Source organism: Boleophthalmus pectinirostris, unplaced genomic scaffold (assembly GCF_026225935.1).
Source record: "Boleophthalmus pectinirostris isolate CB_2022bp ecotype Guang Dong unplaced genomic scaffold, ASM2622593v1 HiC_scaffold_20, whole genome shotgun sequence".
NCBI classification, from domain to species: Eukaryota; Metazoa; Chordata; class Actinopteri; order Gobiiformes; family Gobiidae; genus Boleophthalmus; species Boleophthalmus pectinirostris.
In genome coordinates, this window is record NW_026571153.1 from 2,852,940 (window position 1) to 2,876,175 (window position 23,236).

The window sequence follows — 23,236 nt, forward strand, 5'->3', positions numbered from 1 at the left end:
TGGTTCAGCTCTGGTTTAGTCCTGGTTTTCCTGGTTTAGTCTCCTGGTTTAGTCCTGGTTTAGTCCTGGTTTAGTCCTGGTTTAGACCTGGTTTAGTCCTGGTTCAGCTCTGGTTTAGTTTAATCCTGGTTTAATCCTGGTTTAGTCCTGGTTTAGTCCTGGCTCAGTCCTGGTTTAGTCCTGGTTCAGCTCTGGTTTAGTCCTGGTTCAGTCCTTTATTAGTCCTGATTCAGTCCTGGTTTAGTCTTGGTTCAGTCCTGGTTTAGTCCCTGGTTTAGTCCTGTTTTAGTCCAGATAGTCTTGGTATAATTCTGGTTTAGTTCTTATTTAGTCCTGGTTTAGTCCCTTGTTAAGTCCTTGGGTTAGTCTCTGGTTGAGTTCCTGGTTTAGTCCTGGTGTAGTCCTGGTTCAGTCCTGGTTCAGTCCTGGTTTAGTCCTGGTTTAGTCCTGGTTTAGTCCTGGTTTAGTCCATATACGGCGCAAAAGTTCAGCATCTTCACAGTTATTTTGGTGAGAGTAAATTAAAAGTAAGTTTTTAAATGTAGTAATATTGTAATGTAACTAATTACTTTGAAATGACAGTAATGAGTAATAAATAACGCATTACAGTTTTAAAGTAACTTGCCCAACAGTGGTTATAAGTACTTTTTACTTACTCCACGGGGTTGTAGTTTAGTTTTTTTTTTTGTAATGCTGCAAAACGACAGAATTTTTTTTAAAAAACTACTACTACTACTACAAAAGAATGACACGTGCACAACAGTTTCCTTGAAAGTTCAAAGTTGAACGCACACTGTTCCGCTGAAAACTCACATGAAAATAAATTAAAAGCCCCTTATTGATTTTTCAGAGTGAGAGTGCTTATGTTTGCGCAAGCCTTTTCGCAATTCTAGGAAAGCTGCTCGAGTTTAATGAAGTGCAAAATGAGGAAGGATGCGTTTCGACATCCTCGCTTCCTTTATTCTCGGTTTTGGTTTTCGGGCGACTCACGTGGGACAGTGGTGAGCTGGTAAACGTTGCGCACGATCCTGCCGCCCACCGTGGCCTTGAGGAGGACGCTGAGCTGCTGGGTCAGGTTCATCCGCAGGTGACACGTCGTCCTGTCCGCGTAACGTGGACACTCGCGGAATTTAAAGGGAGCATCACCTTCTTCGTCACTGTCTAATAAACTGTGGAAGACACAATCGAAGACACAATTTTTAGTAGGGGTGTGCAAAAATACTGAAATATCGATATATCGTATCGTTTAAAGCACAGGTGTCAAACATAAGGCCCGGGGGCCAGATCCGGCCCTCCAAGACCTTTAATCTGGCCCTCGGCTGATTTTCTACTAAAATATTTTCATTATATTTTCTATTAAAATCTTGTTAATTTTCTGTGGTGTTTATCACAGCAGCGTCTCCAGCGTCTCTGTACGTGGCCCCTCCCACCAGAGCAGCACAAATGAAGACTTGTCTCTTTCCAAACGCTCTTAAAGGACGATCGTTTTGACTGTTGACCGTGACACCCTCATCAGAAAAATGTCCAACATGAGAAAAGTGGAGCCGAGTGCAGGATTTTACAACAAAAATGGACTTATTCCTGTTTACAGACAAGTTCATGTTAAAACTTTGTGTTGAACTTGTATTTTTCTTAAAGTTTCAGGTTGTTCATAATATTATAATATTTTGTAAAAGAAAGAGTTCATCAATTAAAAAAGATTTCTGTAATAGATTTGTGTTTCTCTGCACAAATATTTGAAGTTATTGTTATTTTTGGGGTTTATATGACATGAGTTTTCTGATCCGGAGTTTGACACCTCTGGTTTAAAGGGATAAGCAAGGCAGGTTTATTTGTACAGCACAATTCGTACACAAAGTAATTCAAAGTGTTTTACAGAATAAGAAATACATTAAAATCATAATAAAAACAAATCAAAACATAAATAATCATGAAGATTAAAATTAAAAAAGAGAGACATAAATTGGAGAGAAGAGTGCGGAATGAAAACCTTTCAGTTATTTGCACAGTTAAACAGAAATGTTTTGAGTCTGGATTTAAACAGCGTCACAGAAGAGTCTGTCTCACATGTTCAGACTGTTCCAGGTTTTAGCTGCATGAACCTGAAACTCTGACTCCCCTTGTTTAGTCGTGACTCTGGGCACCAGCAGGAGTTGGTCCCTGAGCTCCTCAGAGTGTGAGATGTTCATATGACACTAACATGTCACAGATGGACTTTGGTGCTCGGCCATGGAGACACTTGTACAAACAGAGCTGCTTTAAAGTCTCTGAGCCACAGGAGCCAGAGCAGAGACCTGAGACCAGGACTTATGTGCTCGTACTTCCTAGTTCGAGTCAGGACCCGAGCTGCAGCGTTCTGGATGTTCTGGATGTTCTGGATGTTCTGGATGTTCTGGATGTTCTGCAGCGTCTCACAGCTCGTTTGGAGAGACCAGTGAGCAGAACATTACAGTATCTAACCTACTGGAGACAAACGCATGGATAAGTTTCTCCAAGTCTGATTTAGACTCTAAACCTTTGATTTTTGCTCTGTTTTTTAGATGGTAAAAGGCTGCAGATGTTATTGATTTGATGTGGCTGTTAAAGTTCAAGTCTGAGTCCATTATTACCCCGAGATTTCTTGCCTGATTTGAAGGTTTTAGAGCAGGAGTGTCAAACTCATTTTGTCTCTGTGAGACGCTGCAGAACATCCAGAACATCCAGAACATCCAGAACAGCCAGAACATCCAGAACATCCAGAACATCTAGAACATCCAGAACATCCAGAACGCTGCAGCTCGGGTCCTGACTCGAACTAGGAAGTACGAGCACATGCGTCCTGGTCTCAGGCTCCTGTGGCTCAGAGACTTTAAAGCAGCTCTGCTTGTACAAGTGTCTCCATGTCCGAGCACCAAAGTCCATCTTTATAAATATCTAATGTGAACCGATTTCAGACACTTTATTAAAAAGTACAATGATTTCCAAATGATTAAAGCCACACTATGTAACTTTTGAGGTGAAAGGTTGGCTGCTGGTCTCCATGGAGATGTTCTACGCTGGTCCTTTTTGGAGAAGTAGGTTCAGCCCGAAAGTAGGTCAAAGTTTATTGGTGACATTTTTGTTTTAGTTTGTAGTTTAGTTTTAGTTTAGTTTTAGTTTATTGGTGACATTTTTGTTTTAGTTTGTAGTTTCTAATATGACTCACCGCTGATGAAACTTCTGAAAAAAAAAATACTGTGGTGTCAAGCAAATAGGTCAGTTAATTTAGATAATTGTTGTTCTGCTCATTGTATTTATGGACAGAATTTCTCGGCGCAGTCAGGGGCCGGAGGGGGTTTGGGGACCACAGGATCATCTCTGCTGTTTGATGATGACCAGGACCTGCAGCACTGGGGAGGTTTGACCTGAGTGTGAAGCGGCTGGGATGAGGATCAGCTCCTCCACATCCAAGGTCATAGTTCTCGACCGGAAAAATGTGTCTTGCCCTCTCCTGGCGGGTGAGGAGTTCTTGCCTCAAGTGGAGGAGTTCAAGTGTGTCGGGGTCTTGTTCTGGAGTGAGGGGAGGACGGAGCGTGAGATTGACAGGTGGACAGGTGCAGCGTCGGCAGTGATGCGGCCGTTGTATCGGACAGTTATGGTGAAGTGGAGCTGAAGCTCTTGATTTACTGTCAGTCTATGTTCCTCCCCTCACTTACGGTCATGAACTCTGGGTAATGACTGAAAGGACGACATGATGGATACAAGCAGTCGAATTGAGTTTCCTTCGCAGGGTGTCTGGACGCTCCCTTAGAGACAGGGTGAGGAGCTCGGTCCCACAGGAGGAGCTCAGAGTTAAGCCCACCACGAGGAGGCCCTGGGGAAGGCCCAGGACACACTGGAGGGACTATGTCTCTGGGCTGGCCTGGGAACGCCTCGGGATCTCTCCTGAGGAGCTGGAGGACGCGTGTGTGGAGAGTGTTGGTGTGTTCTATCAGAGAAAATGACCACTGGAATCGATCGATTAAAATCACAAAAATGTATTCCCTATTCAAAACAATTCTAATACAGAGCTCTGGGTCAAATCGTTGTCCCCGACGGCCGACAGCTACACAGGACTGACTGCCTGTTTTTCCCTCAACGCAGAGATATAAAACATCAGCATGAATATTCAAATATATGTTGACCAGGTTCACGCCTTGGATCCTCCCTGAAGCATCTCCGCTTTCCTTCACTGTGAGGGGATGACTCCCAGGTTTCAATTACAGCCAAGTTTATTTTGTCTTGGTACCAGCCAAGACGACCGCAAAGGGATTTACCTTAAAAACCTATGTTTTCACACAGTGGTACCTTTAGACATATATATCAGATTTCAGTGGTTAGGCATTAACTCACTGTGAAATATTCAAACAAATATATCATTTTAGTGTTTAATATACATGTGTGGTGCACTCACAATACTCACAATACTTTATTACCGTATTTTAGGGGCTATCTTGGCCGATCTTGCCGAAAATCTTGCCGATATTTCACGCGAGCAGGTTATACCTCGTTATAAAGCTTAGACTCTCTACATTATGTTTATTTAATCCAATTAAAACAGTTGTAGGGAGTATTATCTGTTACATAAGGCTGAGTTGTTGTACAGTTGTAGGGAGTATTATCTGTCACATACGGGTGAGTTGTTGTACAGTTGTAGGGAGTATTATCTGCCCCTCTATAGTCTGGTGCAGTGGGTGAGTTGTACAGTTGTAGGGAGTATAACCCATTACATAAGGGTGAGTTGTTGTACGCTTGTAGGGAGTATTATCTGTTACATAAGGGTGAGTTGTTGTACGCTTGTAGGGAGTATTATCTGTTACATAAGGGTGAGTTGTTGTACAGTTGTAGGGAGTATTACCCATTACATAAGGGTGAGTTGTTGTACGCTTGTAGGGAGTATTATCTGTTACATAAGGGTGAGTTGTTGTACGCTTGTAGGGAGTATTATCTGTTACATAAGGGTGAGTTGTTGTACAGTTGTAGGGAGTATTATCTGTTACATAAGGGTGAGTTGTTGTACAGTTGTAGGGAGTATTATCTTTAAATCTTAGACTCTCTACATTATGTTCATTTAATCCAATTTTCAGACAGATAAATGTCCAAATATGTGGCTCCACATCAGTATTTATCTGCGGAGTCATTTGTCTGTGTGTGTCCGTACTGTCCCTGAACACACCACAGAGTCATTAAATGGTTTATTTTTGAACTTTTTTCACAAATAAACCGCGTGGGACTTTAAATGAAACCCAACAGTGTGATGGGTGAGTGGTTTTGTTTGTTTGTTCGTTCACGGTGACTCTGGGCTTTGTTCAGTTGTGGCGTGTAGGGAGGGTGTGTCTGGGACCAACGGATTGTCGGCGTGTTCGCAGTGACTCAGTTGTTCAGTCGTGTCTAGAAGCGGCACGTCGCGCTCGCTTTTTCAGTTCGTTCCTCCGTTCCGTTCCTCGTCGGCGTGGAGTGATGAGTGTGTCTGTGGGTGTGTTTCGCCGTGCGGTCGCTGTCTGCTCCGTGTGTGTTTGTGGCTTTGTAGTTTACTGGAGTCGTACTGGGACACCTGAGTGGATTCGTGTATGGGGCGCTCTGGATTGTGGCGCGCGGTCGTTTTTTGATGCAGTTAGAGGCTTAAGAGCGCGTCTAATCGCCCGGAAAATACGGTACTTGTCTTAATTTAATACATGTATCTAATGTCAAGTATAAAAGTAGAGTTTATGTATTACTACAGTCCAAATGCTTAAAAGTGCACTGTGTAACTTTGCTGGTGGAGGGTCCATCAAATAATTTTCTCTGTGAAGAAAATGTTCCACAGTGTGACATTAAACAGCTCTAAAGTTTATACAATTACATGTGGTTTTATTGTTAAAAAATACCCAGAAAAACAGACATTCTGACTGAGCGGGGTCGCCTCCCCACAGATCTGACCTGTAACTTTGTCCGGTTTGGTCTCCATGGTTGCTCGACCGCACCTGTACTCCTGTTTTGTTTCTACCAGCGTTTTTTGAGCATTTATTTTACTGTTACACAAGTTACGATGTGTTTTGAACTTAAGATGAGCAAAGGTTTTGTGACGTTTTTTCAAAGACTAATAAATATTCAAATCCTTGTACCTGACCCTGAATTTAGACCAGGAGCGTCAGCAGCACATTCTCACGTTTAAACTCTAAACTCTGTGGATTCTCACATTTAAACTCTGCATATTCTCACGCTTAAACTCTGCGTATTCTCATGTTTAGACTCTAAACTCTGCATATTCTCATGTTTAAACTCTAAACTCTGCATATTCTCATGTTTAAACTCTAAACTCTGCATATTCTCATGTTTAAACTCTACACTCTGCATATTCTCACGCTTAAACTCTGCATATTCTCATGTTTAAACTCTAAACTCTGCATATTCTCATGTTTAAACTCTAAACTCTGCATATTTCTCATGTTTAAACTCTAAACTCTGCATATTTCATGTTTAAACTCTAAACTCTGCATATTCTCATGTTTAAACTCTAAACTCTGCATATTCTCATGTTTAAACTCTATATTTTCATGTTTAGACTCTGCGTATTCTCACGTTTAAACTCTGCATATTCTCACGCTTAAACTCTGCATATTCTCATGTTTAAACTCTGCATATTCTCACGTTTAGACTCTAAACTCTGCATATTCTCACGTTTAGACTCTGTATTTTCATGTTTAGACTCTGCATATTCTCATGTTTAAACTCTAAACTCTGCATATTCTCATGTTTAAACTCTAAACTCTGCATATTTTCATGCTTAAACTCTGCATATTCTCATGTTTAAACTCTAAACTCTGCATATTCTCACGTTTAAACTCTAAACTCTGCATATTTTCATGCTTAAACTCTGCGTATTCTCATGTTTAAACTCTAAACTCTGCGTATTCTCACGTTTAAACTCTGCATATTCTCACGCTTAAACTCTGCATATTCTCACGTTTAAACTCTGCATATTCTCACGTTTAAGACTCTAAACTCTGCATATTCTCACATTTAGACTCTGTATTTTCATGTTTAGACTCTGCATATTCTCATGTTTAAACTCTAAACTCTGCATATTCTCATGTTTAAACTCTAAACTCTGCATATTTTCACGCTTAAACTCTGCATATTCTCATGTTTAAACTCTAAACTCTGCATATTCTCACGCTTAAACTCTGCATATTCTCATGTTTAAACTCTAAACTCTGCATATTTCTCACGCTTAAACTCTGCATATTCTCATGTTTAAACTCTAAACTCTGCATATTCTCACGCTTAAACTCTGCATATTCTCATGTTTAAACTCTAAACTCTGCATATTCTCACATTTAAACTCTGTGTATTTTCACGTTTAGACTCTGTATTTTCATGTTTAAACTCTGCGTATTCTCACGCTTAAACTCTGCGTATTCTCACGCTTAAACTCTGCGTATTCTCACGTTTAGACTCTGTATTTTTCATGTTTAAACTCTGCGTATTCTCACGTTTAAACTCTGCATATTCTCACATTTAAACTCTGCGTATTCTCACGCTTAAACTCTGTGTATTCTCACGTTTAGACTCGTATTCTCACGTTTAAACTCTGCGTATTCTCACGCTTAAACTCTGCGTATTCTCACGTTTATCTAGTTCTAAATGTCATTATTGTAGAACAGAGCCTGTTTTTACTCGAACTTGTGGATATAAGTAACATTTACTTTCTTTTTCTTTTTCAAGGCAGTGGGTTTCTGTGGTTTTACCAAGTAAGATGAAATTACTTGTTCAGTTAATGTTACTACACATATTTCCAATTAGAGGAACTGGCTGATTCTTTAGCACAACTTCACAACACGAGTTCTATGAACGAAAAACAAAGCTCACTTAACCCTTCCAGACCTAAGGGCATTTTTGGTACATTTGTCCTCGCCTGGATTTTTTTCCTAATTTTGCTATTAAAACTCCCCCTTTTATCCCCTAATGAAGTGCTATACATCCTTTTTTTCAGTACAACCTGTTCTTTCACAATCTGAATGCTGTAGTTGTGTCATATGGCTGTAATAAAAGCTATAGCACTAGAAATACAAAGGAAAAAAAAAAACGTAAAATAATATTCACACTCCTTTATTCAAAACACACAGCAAACATGTATAAACAACTTTTTAGACATAATAAATACCTAGTTTAGGGTCTTAGCTACAAAAGTGCAAAATATGAAGTTTGTAGGTATTCTAAAAATGTCATTTTTGCCCTCAAAACAAAAAAAAGTGCACTCGTCCAAGTCCTTCACTAGTGCCAATCATGGAAGCAGTTCCTATCAGGCACCAGGCATAGTGCCACATCACACAGGCCTTGCATTTCCATGCAGTACACTGCCTCTTCCCCTGTGTTTGTCAGCAGTGCACACATGACAGCCTCCCATATGATCCTTGCCTGCTGCGGTCTTCCTGGTGTGGTGGTTAGTAAGTGTGGTGATGGAGATGAAGTACTGAGGAGTGGAGATCTGGATCTTCCATGCCCTCCATCCCTGCCCCTCCTCCTGCTCTCAGAGGAGATCGTAGGTGTTGAAGGTGTTGATGGTTCTGGACGGGTGGCTGGGGTTGTAGACACTGATGAAGCTGGGGAGACACCTGAAGTGAATGGCACAGGGGAATCTGGAGGAGCCTGAGGAACATCCTCTGACTCAGCACTAAACAAAAGAAAAGGAAAAAATGTTAGTTTGTGTAAAACTTGTGTATTACATATGGACTACAACAAGTCTAAGTCTAGTGCAGCAGGGGCAAACACAATGCACAACCCCATCCCCCACCCAAATGGTGTCAACAGATTATGACCTCACTAATTAGGACATCCACACCATCCCAAACCACTTCATCCACTTTACACATGTAGTTTGTAGCTCGTTATTACAAACAACAACATACATGTCATAAGTCTAGTGCAACACAAGGTAAACAGTTGTCTGAAGTTCACAATCTCATCCCCCACCTAAATGATTATTATACCCTCACGCATCAAATAAAACTGTATCCAAACAATGCGTAAATAGGCATTACGCATGCTACTATTATGTATTTACGCCCGTTTACTACAAGTGTTGCATGATGTTTGCTCTAAATAACTATGAAATATTTGCTACTTACTCTTCAATAGGGTCCAGATCCTCCAGGTAATCCAACTCTTCATCTGTATAAAAAGTGTCCACATCGGACTCGGCGTCACTGCCAGGCTCCGTTACCATCGCCACTGCTTCCAGCAAGGAAAGTGACGCTTTGCGTGCCATTTCTGTTCGTTTGTTCGTTCTTTCTTTCTTTCTTTCTTCTGATAGACTTCCCGGAGCTCTTTATCCTCTGTGCGCAAAACAACAAATGCCTTGGCACACGAATGTGCGCCGGGTCTACGCCAAGCGCGCATCTGCGCGCACCTGCTCACACCCGCGCGCACCCGATTCATTGCTCGGCACTAGGCTGTTTACGTCCTGTTGGGTGTATTATGTATCATTTGCAAGTAAAAAAAAACTTTTCAAATAAAAATAGTAAGGGATGCGCAATTACGCACACCGAGATGCGTAATTTGCCATTTACTTGAGAAATAATGGTACTTAGGTCTGCTTTATCAAATGCTATGAGCACAGTCGCTCAGAGGAGTAACTATCTTGACTTACAACAATCTTTGGCAAAGTTTGGGCCAATGAAAATGGATGGAGCGCGTCACGCGCCGAAGAGTGAAATTCCTATTGGACACCTGTTTTCACTACGTCACCACGCAGCGTGCGTGTGACGTAGGATGATGCCGGAAAGATGCTCGTAAAGCCACTGGTCTTATCTATACAAGGAAAAAAATTAAGTCTCTATCTTTTATGGTTAAAAAGTTATGCGCGGTTATGTAAAACATGTCCGCCGGTATCGTATACGATACCGTCGGTCTGGAAGGGTTAACTTCAGGGTTCCCATACTTTATCTCTGACAAAATTTCAAAACTTTTCCATGACTTTACAGCACCTACATGTGTAGCACTGATCAGACTTTTAGGGCTAAATCTGAAATGTGAACTCTTTCCACTCACCTTATGGTTTGGGATTATATTTTTTAACATTCAAAATCCTGTCAGTGCATTTATTGTCGTCTCTTTTAAATGTCCCATCTCATGCAAAATAATTCTTTTCACATTGTATCTTCTGCACATAAACAAGCACAATTTATGTTTTGGAACATCCATTACACAATAGTTATTAAATCTTACTGATTTCTTGGAGGCATCACAGACCAGAAACTATGAAAGTCCGACTATTGCTCATCCCCCGCCCGTCCTGAGAAAGCACAGGCTCCGCCCTCCAAACCTGACGTAGGCGACGAGTGAGCCGCCCTTCCTCCGCCGTCTCAGGGAGGGAGGGGGAGACAGACGTGACCCTGATAGAGGCAGGAATAAACTTTTATTCATCATGGAGCCGCATGTGTTGGACCCGGAATCGGACGAGGAACTTTGAGGTGCACGAAGCTCAAGCACCACGTCCAGATCAGCTGAACATTACTAATTGGTAAAGTGCTAATAAACACTAGTACATAAACTTATTATATCATGTTCACTGCAGTGTAGAACAATGAGCTTATGCTGTCGCTTTTGTTTAGGTGTTCATGTGGGAATTGTCAGACGATGTGGGGTGGAGACGGAGGAGCGGGGGAGGGGGGCAGAAATATGCTGTAATTTGTTAAAAAAAACACACAGAATCAATCTAAAAACCACTTTGGCGACAAATACAAGGCCCACACATCACTCTTAGAAGGTAGAAAGCTCTGAAAAGTTGATTTTGCATGAGATGGGCCCTTTAAACAAAAGAAGCGACGTTCAGAAATAAGTTCTCAAGAGGCTATTATGATTAACAGAACGCTGTATTTGCGTGAAGGAGATACTAAAATTCCATGACTTTTCCAGGCTTGGACAAAGACATTTTCAATTTCCATGACTTTTCTGGGATTTCCATGACCGTGGGAACCCTGTGACTTGCTGCGCCTGGTTAGACGAAAGAGGAATTTATTGCGCCCTACCCTGAGGAATGATTAAGCTCAGTTTTAGTTCCAAAGTCCACATTAGTCAGATTGTTCAAGGAAATCGGTTTCCTAGATTTTTTTCACGTAAGGTCGACTTATTTTACAGTGTAACGTTTTCAAGGAGAAAAGTTTGCGGCGGACCCTTACGGAAGCCGAGAGGGGTCACAACAAACGCAAACGCCGCAACAAATACAAATGCGACGACACGACAAAAAGCCACAACAAACCAAAAAAAAGCCACAACACACCAAAAAAGCCACAACGGAAATGAGCACGAGACTCTATTTTAATGCAAACGCCGCAACAAATACAAACCCCACAACACAAACGCAAATGCCACAACACATTAAAAAGCCACAACACATTAAAAAGCCACAACAGAAGTGACCGCGGGACTCTATTTTCCGACGAACCGATCAAGCGGCAAGTGAAGAAGAAGAACTACAGCGTGAAAAGTAAAGGAACGGAGAAGTTGGAAACGTAAGTAAAAGTAATTTATTGTTTTATCATTATTCGTTTCACGTTGTAGTTCTTCTTCTTCTTCACTTGCCGCTGGATTGGTCCATCCGGAAAATAGAGTCCCGCGGTCACTTCCGTTGTGACTTTTTAATGTGTTGTGGCTTTTTAATTTGTTGCGGCTTTTTAATGTGTTGCGGCATTTGCGTTTGTGTCGTCGCATTTGTATTTGTTGCGGCGTTTGCATGAAAATAGAGTCCCACAGTCACTTCCACTGTGGCTTTTTGATGTGTTGTGGCTTTTTAATGTGTTGTGGCTTTTTAATGTGTTGTGGCATTTGTATTTGTGTTGTGGCTTTTTAATGTGTTGTGGCTTTTTAATGTGTTGTGGCATTTGTATTTGTGTTGTGGCATTTTATTGTGTTGCGGCTTTTTGATGTGTTGCGGCTTTTTGATGTGTTGTGGCTTTTTAATGTGTTGTGGCTTTTTAATGTGTTGCAGCATTTGTGTTTGTGTTCTGCCGTTTGTATTTGTTGCAGCGTTTGCATTAAAATAGAGTCACGCAGTCATTTCTGTTGTGGCTTTTTTGGTGTGTTGTGGCTTTTTTTGGTGTGTTGCGGCATTTGCGTTTGTGTTGTGGCGTTTGTATTTGTTGCGGGGTTTGCATTAAAATAGAGTCCGGCGGTAATTTCCGTTGTGGCTTTTTTTGGTGTGTTGTGGCTTTTTTTGGTTTGTTGTGGGTTTTTTTGGTTGGTTGTTGCTTTTTAATATGTTGTGGCTTTTTAATGTGTTGCGGCATTTGCGTTTGTGTTGTGGCGTTTGTATTTGTTGCAGCGTTTGCATGAAAATAGAGTCCCGCTGTCATTTATATTGCGGCTTTTTTTGGTTTGTTGTGGCTTTCTGTCGTGCCGTCGCATTTGTATTTGTCGCGGCGTCTGCGTTCGTTGTGACCCCTCTCGGCTTCCGTAAGGGAACCCTGCACCAGAAAAGCTACACAATGCCCCTTTGAACGCAAACTTTCAAACGCAAAACACAATCTCAAATGTGTTACTAAAAAAAACAAAAAAAAAAAAAAACAACATTGAAACATACTCGTAGAAGAAGCTGATGTTTGCAGTCGGTGCTTCACGGAGAGGTTTCCAGGAACACCGGGTGATCGCGCTGGACTTAATCGCGCACGACAAACCCAGACCTAAAGATGAGCAAACACACACACAAAACATTCAAAGTTCACAAAAATGTCCCCGGCCTTTTCGTAACTGTGTGTACTGAGCGAGGAGCGGCCGGACAAACTCACTCTGGTCGTTGAGGCCGGTAAAGACGCGCTCACTCGTGACGTTGCCGCAAACCGTTTGGATCGAAATGTTGAGAAAGCCTCCGTTTATTTCCCGCCTTTCCGGCCAAGGCGGTGACGAACGTGTGGCGGTCTGCGAATAAACACACGGGAAAAAAAGACGGATCAGAACAACAACTGTACAAAACAGTAGTAATTGTACAGTTGTAGGGAGTATTATCTGTTACATAAGTGCGAGTTGTTGTACAGTCGTAGGGAGTATTATCTGTCACATAAGGGCGAGTTGTTGTACAGTTATAGGGAGTATTATCTGTTACATACGGGTGACTTGTACAGTTGTAGGGAGTATTATCTGTTACATGAGGGTGTTGTTGTACAGTTGTAGGGAGTATTATCTGTTGTTGTACAGTTGTAGGGAGTATTATCTGTTGTTGTACAGTTGTAGGGAGTATTATCTGTCACATAAGTGTGAGTTGTTGGACAGTTGTAGGGAGTATTATCTGTTACATAAGGGTGAGTTGTTGTACAGTTGTAGGGAGTATTATCTGTTAGACAAGGGTGAGTTGTCGTACAGTTGTAGGGAGTATTATCTGTTACATAAGTGTGAGTTGTTGTACAGTTGTAGGGAGTATTATCTGTCACATAAGTGTGAGTTGTCGTACAGTTGTAGGGAGTATTATCTGTTACATAAGGGTGAGTTGTCGTACAGTTGTAGGGAGTATTATCTGTTACATAAGTGTGAGTTGTCGTACAGTTGTAGGGAGTATTATCTGTTACATAAGGGTGATAAATAAGTAGTAAAACAGAGCAAGAGGCAGGTGTCAAATAAGTCATAATTGTATAAATGTAAACGTAAACGTCAAAATAAAATAAAAAAGTCGTTTACTGCCAGTGCGAAGTCTCCTTCTTTCCAGATCGTGGACCTGATGTGATACTTGCAGTTGTCCACGGGCTGTTTGGGATTCGTCCACCACAGCTCAGGGTAGAAGTCATCAAGCCAGACCAGTCTCACGTTCTCTGGAGGCAAAACTGGAAAAGAAAAAAAAATAATACAGAAATTTAATACAAAAAAAAAAAAAAAAGCAAAGTAAAAAGTGTAGTGATCCGGGTTGGGCAGGATGAGTCGATCTCGTTCAGTTTATGTTGGTGTCGTGTGAGGTAGAGTCCTGCAAACCTCACGCAAAACAGTCAAATATACAAATGATGAATGTAAACATCATGCATCATTTGTGCTGGAGATTTTATTTGGCGTTAAAAAAAATATTATAAGCAGCAGACGGGACTTGTACCTGTACTTGTACCTGTACCTGTACCTGTACCTGTACCTGTACCTGTACCTGTACCTGTACCTGTACTGTACCTGTACCTGTACCTGTACCTGTACCTGTACCTGTACCTGTACTGTACTGTACCTGTACTTGTACCTGTACCTGTACCTGTACCTGTACCTGTACCTGTACCTGTACCCCGCATGGACTGGTCTGGTTCTGGTACGGGACGGCACCACTAAACCAGAACTAAACCAGAACTAAACCCAGGTCTAAAACCAGGACTAAAACCAGAACTAAAACCAGGTCTAAAACCAGGACTAAAACCAGGACTAAAACCAGGTCTAAAACAGGACCAAAACCAGGTCTAAAACCAGGACTAAAACCAGGACCAAAACCAGGTCTAAAACCAGGACTAAAACCAGGACCAAAACCAGGTCTAAAACCAGGACTAAAACCAGGTCTAAAACCAGGACCAAAACCAGGTCTAAAACCAGGACTAAAACCAGGACTAAAACCAGGACCAAAACCAGGTCTAAAACCAGGACCAAAACCAGGTCTAAACCAGGACTAAAACTAGGTCTAAACCAGGACTAAACCAGGACTAAAACAGGTCTAAAACCAGGTCTAAAACCTAAACAGGACCAAAACCAGGTCTAAACCAGGTCTAAAACCAGGTCTAAACCAGGTCTAAAACAGGACTAAAACCAGGACTAACCAGGACCAAAACCAGGACTAAAACCAGGTCTAAAACCAGGTCTAAAACCAGGTCTAAAACCAGGACTAAAACCAGGACAAAACCAGGTCTAAAAAACAAAACAGGACCAAAACCAGGTCTAAAACCAAAACCAGGTCTAAAACCAGGACTAAAACAGGACTAAAACCAGGTCTAAAACCAGGACTAAAACCAGGACCAAAACAGGTGTAAAACCAGGACCAAAACCAGGAACCAGGTCTAAAACCAGGTCTAAAAGCAGGACCAAAACCAGGACTAAAACCAGGTCTAAAACCAGGTCTAAAACCAGGTCTAAAACAGGTAAACACTAAAACCAGGTCTAAAACCAGGACTAAAACCAGGACCAGGTCTAAACCAGGACTAAAACCAGGTAAAACCAGGTCTAAAACCAGGTCTAAAACCAGGACTAAACAGGAAAACAGGACAGGTCTAAAACACTAAACCAGGTCTAAAACCAGGTCTAAAACCAGGTCTAAAACCAGGTCTAAACCAGGTCCAGGTCTAAAACCAGACTAAACCAGGTCTAAAACCAGGACAGGACAAAACCAGGTCTAAAACCAGGTCTAAAACCAGGTCTAAAAACTAGGTCTAAACCAGGTCTAAAACCAGGTCTAAAACCAGGTCTAAAACCAGGACTAAAACCAGGTCTAAAACCAGGTCTAAAACCAGGACTAAAACCAGGACCAAAACCAGGTCTAAAACAGGACTTAAAACAGGTCTAAAACCAGGTCTAAAACCAGGACTAAAACCAGGACTAAAACCAGGACTACCAAAACCAGGTCTAAAACCAGGTCTAAAACCAGGACTAAAACCAGGTCTAAAACAGGTCTAAAACCAGGACTAAAACAGGACTAAAACCAGGTCTAAAACAGGACTAAAACCAGGTCTAAAACAGGACTAAAACCAGGTCTAAAACCAGGACCAAAACCAGGTCTAAACCAGGACTAAACAGGACCAAAACCAGGTCTAAACCAGGACTAAAACAGGACCAAAACCAGGTCTAAACCAGGACTAAACCAGGACCAAAACCAGGTCTAAACCAGGACTAAAACAGGATTTGGCCAGGACTTAACCATGCCGCCCATACGCAGCCCTGTTTCTTTCTCTTCTCCGTGTTTGACAGATCTTAATAAAGCAAAGGTTCACATCCAGAGGAACTTGCGGACAAAATATCGCAGATGCGGGCGGGAGCGGGAGGGACACTGCTCCGGAAGTACAACTCTCCGCTGCTGCTGCTCAGACATAAATCCTTCAAATGCAACGTTGGTTTTACTTCTGAAATGATTCTATCAACACAAACATTCACATCAACAGTCTGGTGTAATAATAGATTTGTTTCGGGTGTTTTGTGCAGTGGGTGAGACTGTTTTTAGTGTCTCCAACTCTCTGACTCACGAGGAAATGACGTCCTGTGTCCAAAATTCCGGACTGTCCCTTTTAAGGTACGTTTTTTTTTTTTTGGACACATCAAAACAATGGGAGGCTTAAACACTAATCCAAAAAACTCATCAATCACAATCATAAATAGGTTCCCCTTCCTCTTCCTCCTCTTCCTCTTCCTTTTCCCACGTGTCCGGTTATTATTTCCATTGTGTCATTAATCACAACACTGAACTTATCCCTCCAATAAACTGTCAAGAATCTCTAGGATATGTTCTGGAAAATATGGACACCTGTACACATATATTTAAATATGTAATTTATAATATTTAAATTTTTTTTTATTTATATATGTTTGAATGTATTTGTTATGCTTGAGTGTTTGAGTGTGTGCGTTTATGTGTATGTATGTCATTTGTATATATGAATGTAATTATGTTACTTTATTTTTATTATTATTTTCTGGTCAATATTATTATCATTATTATTATTTTATTTTATTATTATTATTTTTTTTTATTTATTTATTTATTATTATTATTATAGTTTTATTTTTATTATTTATTATTATTATTATTATTTTATTTTATTTTTTATTTTTTCCTTTTTCTTTTGGCGAGGCTGAATTGGGGTTTGGGAATGGGGAGGAGGGGGTTTAAATGTGGCATTTGTACACTTGTATATTTTGTGGCATTTTTGTGTGGCCGTAAGACCACAATATAGAAAAAAAAAAATCAAAAATGAAATAAAATATATGTGAAAAAAAAAAAAAGAACCTCTAGGAAAGAAAAAAAAAAAGGAAAGGAAAAAGAAAGAAAAAATTCCTAAACAGGACCGTGCATGTGTGTACTAATGACTCCTGAAAATATGTTGTTTAAATCCTCCTTAGGCTGTCTCTTTGTGCCCGACCCATATATCGATTGGCCGACATTATCGGCCGATATGGGCACCTGGAAACATATCAGCTATCGGCCGATCTTGCCGAAAATCTTGCCGATATTTCACGCGAGCAGGTTATACCTCGTTATAAAGCTTAGACTCTCTACATTATGTTTAAAACAGTTGTAGTATATCCAAGTTGTTTACATAAGGTACTGAGTTGTTGTACAGTTGTAGGGAGTATTATACTGTACGAGTTGTCTGTACACATACGGGTGAGTTGTTGTCACATAAGGGTGAGTTGTTGTACAGTTGTAGGGAGTATTACTACGCTTGTAGGGAGTATTATCTTACATAAGGTTGTGTACAGTTTAGGGAGTTGTACGGGTGAGTTGTACAGTTGTAGGGAGTATTAGTTGTTGTACAGTTGTGTTACAGGGTAAGGGTGAGTTGTTGTACAGTTGTAGGGAGTATTATCTGTTAAGGGTGAGTTGTTGTACAGTTGTAGTTGGAGTTGTAGTATTATCTTTAAATCTTAGATCTCTCTACATTCTGTTCATTTAATCCAATTTACAGACAGATAAATGTCCAAATATGTGGCTCCACATCAGTATTTATCTGCTGAGTCATTTGTCTGTGTGTGTCCGTACTGTCCCTGAACACACCACAGAGTCACGTCACTCACGTGTGTTTGTTTACACCTGCAGACACAGATCCAAACACTGAGATTATTTTCTTTTTACAGACAATCGGTTTGAGTCTGGATTAAAAGGACATTTATTAGTTCAGACTTGTGATGTGGGAGGAGCCTGTGTGAGGCTGAGTGTTGGAAATATGTCGACTTTGAAACTAGTTTTGGTTATTTGTTATTGATTAGCTGCTGTAGCTCCAGCACATAAACAGACTGTTTTCTATTGGTCTATTGTAAAGTGACTGTATTGGCCGTATATTTGTTACTGGACCTGCACTGATGTAAATGAGCTGTGAATAGAGGTGTGAATGATCGACATTTACACATATAATTAATTACCGCAGCGCGCAGCATTTACGGATAAAGGCTAATAGCGGTAGTTTCTTTACTAGCTAGTAGTGATGGGTCAGGGCGAACAAAGCGGCTCTTAGATCCGGCTCTTTGAAGCGAACGACGGGAGCCTGACCCTTATTGGGAGCCGTGTTTTCTTTTTCTCTGACTTTTATTCTCTTCACGTCGCGTGCAGAGACTCGTGAAGGCGGCTGAAAACGAAACTTTCAGAAATCTGCGTGTGCATAGGATTAAAAAAAAAACTTAAAAAAAAACTTGCATATTTGGCTGTAGTCCAGCATAAAATAAATAAACCAGGACTAATCTTGGGGTCGAGAGAAGGAGAGAGATAAAGACCGAGTCCTGACACTTAGACCTGGTTCAGTTCTGTCTTGTTTTACACATGGTTTAACCTGTTTTAGTCCTGGTTTAGACCTGGTTCAGACCTGGTTCAGTTCTGGTTTAGTCCTGCTTGTAACAAAACAATCTGAAGAGCCGCTTGGGAGCCGAAAGAGCCAGCTGCTTTCAGTGAGCCGAGCCAAATGAGCCGGTTCTCTAAAAAGAACTGGAATAACCATCACTAGTGTCTAGAATGTGATGCAAAAATGCCATTAGTCCGACCTACTGTCTGTAAATATGATGCAAAGAGGCAGAAGAACAATAAATGTTGCCTAAATAAACCCAATTTAAAATCCACCAGAGCCAAACCTAAGTTTTTTTTCAACAATTCAAAATTTACAGTGAATTTTTACATCACTAAATATATCGGTGATTATATCTGCAGCTCCAACTAACATTTTCATATCGGCCACAACAAAATCCATATCGGTCGGGCCCTAGTTGTTTCTTGAGGTTTCAGACAGTCTTATAAAATGTTTTGTTTTTGTTTACTGTTGCTGTGTGTGTGTCTTGCGTCATCACGGAAACTGCTGAACATTCCAGCACAGATAGGGCGACCTCTTTTTTCCGGACATGTCCTCCTTCTGAGACCAAAAAAAAAAAAAAGTCTAGGAGGAAATGTAATTATCCCAAACTGTTCAAGGATTTTGACATTTTCGCCGTTTTGACGAGAACTTTGCACAAGAAGCGGTTCACGGTTTTGGCTGTTTTGCCTCCACAAAATATCGCAATAAATATCGTACCGTGAGATGTGTATCGTGAAAATATTGCGTAATTATCGTAAGAGGCTGGATATCGTTACATCCCTAATCGTGAGCCTCCCCAACATATCTTGAGCTTTCCCACGATATCGCAATAAATATCGTCCCGTGAGGATCATACCGTGACGATATTGTATAGAGGCTTTGCACCGTCACGTGACCCCTATAGCAACGGTAACTACGCCGCCATGACACCGGGCTATGTCATTGACTTCAGCAGCATCAGAGAAACATGGGCAGGTTTTGTCGTATTTGGTTGTTCTAGATCAGAGGTGCTCAATACGTCGATCGTGATCTACCAGTCGATCGTCAAGGTCGTGTGTGTAGATCGCCGTGTCTCGTCTCGGACTCGTGTTTGGACTCGGTCTTGTCTCTCACTCGAGGTCTGACACTCAACAAGTGTGATCATATTTCATTCCGGCCGCTGCTGTTGGTAATAAACTTGTAGCGGGTGCAGGAGCGTGTGGGGCGTCTCAGTGCAGCCTGTGCGCTCATTTGAAACCCGCGGAGACTCTACGGCGCATCACAAACACACACGCTCCCTATGCACGGCTCGTCTGCGACAGCGTGTGCCCTCGTGTACCAGCGTGCATCACAGGGCAGGTTCAACTTCCTAAACATCCTACCTGTCCATCTGCCTCACGTCAGCACGCCGCCCCTCGCCTTTTCACGCTCTCGCTCCTTCCTGCGTACAGCCAACACAAGCCCCTCCCACAGTGCGGCTGATTAGAAGAGCAAGACCAAACGTGAAGCAAAAACCAGTCTAAATTTGTGTTCCAGTGTTGGCACAAAGCAGGTCTACAGCATAGAGCGGATCTACAGAACAGACCTACTGCCACATTTGGCTGAAGTTTGTCTAACAAAAGTGACAAATGCATCTGTGTTTGTCACGATGTGCGTTTGGTTTGGTAAACGTGCAGAGGCTGGTAAATATCACTGCAAAACCAGAAAAGAATGAAACTCCAGTTTGGAACTTTAAAAAACAGGTTTAAAAATCTTCCTTCACTTTTTTTTACAGTTTTGTGTAAAGTGCCAGAGGAAGTTCTCTTAAAGAAGAGGTTCTCAAACTGTGGGGGAGGGTCCAAAAAAGGGGCACAGAGTGTTTCAGTGCAGTTTGTTTGGCTTTGTATTAGGTCGATCATTTTGACTTGGTCATTTTGTAAGTAGCTCACATGATGAAAAAGTGTGAACACCGCTGATGTAGACGCTCTGAAAGGAATAAAACGATTCATTTCTTCACTGTTCCTCTGGAAATTACTCATCTCAGGGAATTATCGAAAAAAGACGGGAATTATGGCTAGAGAACATAAACCACAAAGAGATTTCCAATGGTACCATCAAGACACACTCATCAAGGTATTTGCTATTTAAATAGTTTCATAGTTTATTTAATGAAAGAAGCACATTTACTGAACTAAAATGTCATTAATTTATCCAGGAAAACCTGCACTAGTTTACGATTCAACGAACTGGGCTCCTGTGATCAACACGACGCACGAGTCGAAGAGTCTGTGAGCCGAACCTCGAAAGAATCGACCATGAAAAGATCCTCGCGAACGTTAAAAAGATCCACTCACAAAAAACGATTAATTCTAGAAGACATAGTTGTGGATAAACAAGACAATAAGGAAAACATTGGTCCTACGACGAGTGACATGTTTATATATGTGCTGGAAGAGACAGTTTCTACTGCCACTCACACTGCAAATGTTTTCTTTTTACATTTTAGTTCAGTAAATGTGCTTCTCTCATTAAATAAACTATGAAACTATTTAAATAGCAAATACTTGATGAAAGTGACGTGAGTGTGTCTTGATGGGACCACAGGAAATCTCTTCACGGTTTATGTCTCTAGACATAATTCCTGTTTTCTTTTTTTTTCCGAATAATTCCCTTGTTTGATCCTGATGAGTCATTTCCAGAGGAACAGAGAAGAAATGAATCGTTTTATCCCGTTCAGAGCGTCTAGAACAGGGGTGTCAAACATAAGGCCCGGGGGCCAGATCCGGCCCTCCAAGACCTTTAATCTGGCCCTCGGCTGATTTTCTACTAAAATATTTTGATTATATTTTCTATTTAAATATTGGTAATTTGGTCTCCAGCGTCTCTGTACGTGGCCCCTCCCACCAGAGCAGCACAAATGAAGACTTGTCTCTTTCCAAACGCTCTTAAAGGACGATCGTTTTGACTGTTGACCGTGACACCCTCATCAGAAAAATGTCCAACATGAGAAAAGTAAACGCAGAGTGAAAAATTGACTTATTCCTATTTGCATACAAGTTCATGTTAAAACATTGTGTTGAAATTGCATTTTTCTTAAGGTTTCAGGTTGTTCATAATATTATAATATTTTGTAAAAGAAAGAGTTCATCAATTAAAAAAGATTTTCTGTAATAGATTTGTGTTTCTCTGCACAACTATTTGAACTTATTGTTATTTTTGGGGTTTATATGACATGAGTTTTCTGATCCGGACACTTTGGGATCAAAGTCAGTTGGATATGACCCCCGGAACAAAATGAGTTTGACACCCCTGGTCTAGAACAACCAAATACACAACAAAACCTGCCCATGTTTCTCCGACGCTGCTCAAGTCAATGACATAGTGTGTCCGGTGTCATGGCGGCGTAGGTACCGTTGCTATAGGGGTCACGTGACGGTGCAAAGCCTCTATTGTGAGACTTGAATATTATGTTCTGCCTCTGTCCCGGCTCCAGACCGACTAGTGGACGCTCCAGGTACTGCACCTCCCAGGAACTTGGGCCCAGAAAGAAAAGGCTCTATTCACGCTTACGTCACAAACCAGAAAGACGTTTGGAAACACGCGACGACAACTTCAAAAACATGAGGAATTTCTAAATTGCCCCAAAATGTCCTGGATTTTGACTCTATCCATGCACAGCTTTGGGCGGGACACTTTTCTCAGAGCTGGCGTCAGTCTTGGCTCATCTGGTCAGATGCAATCATGGATCTACAATAAGAATTTATTATACTTCCACGGACACAATCACTGGCGCTGCTCCAGCTGAGCTCCACCTTTCCCCTCCTTGCTCCCGTGCACTTTCACACTGATGGGACAGACTCTTTAATCAGATAATGAGCAAACATGTGGGTCAAGCAGAAGTAAACAACAAGGCCAAAAATTCAAGTTAATGCATCTGATATAAAAATGTATTGAACAGATACATATGTAAGTTCCATATGTTTTAAACAGACCATGTATGAAACATGGAACAAAAATTATTTCCCAAATTTCAAAGACCCAAAAATCATGTAAATAAATGGATGTATTTCATCATATCTTGTGTTATTCCATCTTTCAACTGTTGATGAAGGGACATGATTTTTCAAAAAAAATTTATTTAAAATGATAAAAATTTGCTTGGAAGGACTGACATATTTTATAGAAATAGTTTCCTTTCATTTTGAAGTAATATTAAAGTTTTCAGAATAAAAAAGTTGACAAATGATGTAAAATCCTGCACCTTCTACTTGTTTGTACAATTTTCCCTCCGTTACTTTTCCCTCCGTTACCATGAACTTTCTTAATAAAAAATCTCATGAGTCAAAAAGTAAGAGGTTTTTCAACCTAATCTTGTACCATATGGTAGAAAACTATATGAAGCAAATATTCAAACCAGTTTGTTAAGGATATGTAAGTGAGAACCAAGAGTTATCACTGTTTGGATTTATTGACCAAAAAGTGCTGCATATTTCATTCCCTCCGTTACCGACATGAGTTTTTAAATTTTTTGTCAACTTGAACTTGAAAGAATCTCACAGGTTTAACTTGACCCTGTTGGAGTGTAACTCTTTCCTACATTCTGATACTTTACTTATTTCAATAGTTCCTCTAGTTTCTGAATAAGAGACATTTGAATGTCAAAAATCTGCCCCTGTTTCCCTCCGTTACCACTTGACCGGACACATTTATAAAGCATTTTACAAAGTCATATCAGCTTCTGTGGAGAGGCTGGATGCAGTAACGCAGGTCTTCAAGTCTCAAACTCTACACCAGTGTTTATTAAAGGT

At 40.9% G+C, this 23,236-nt stretch overlaps 1 protein-coding gene across 1 annotated transcript in view; it reads right to left on the minus strand.

The window, feature by feature from the left end:
- Positions 1-23,236, minus strand: part of il13ra1 (interleukin 13 receptor, alpha 1) — a 58,930-nt gene that overhangs the window by 15,855 nt on the left and 19,839 nt on the right. Inside the window, exons 2-5 of the mRNA XM_055156696.1 lie at positions 13,648-13,790; positions 12,765-12,894; positions 12,560-12,659; positions 991-1,169 (exon numbers count right to left, since the gene is read on the minus strand). Of these exons, the coding sequence (XP_055012671.1) occupies positions 991-1,169; positions 12,560-12,659; positions 12,765-12,894; positions 13,648-13,790 (552 nt within the window). The remainder of the gene's footprint in view (positions 1-990; positions 1,170-12,559; positions 12,660-12,764; positions 12,895-13,647; positions 13,791-23,236) is intronic.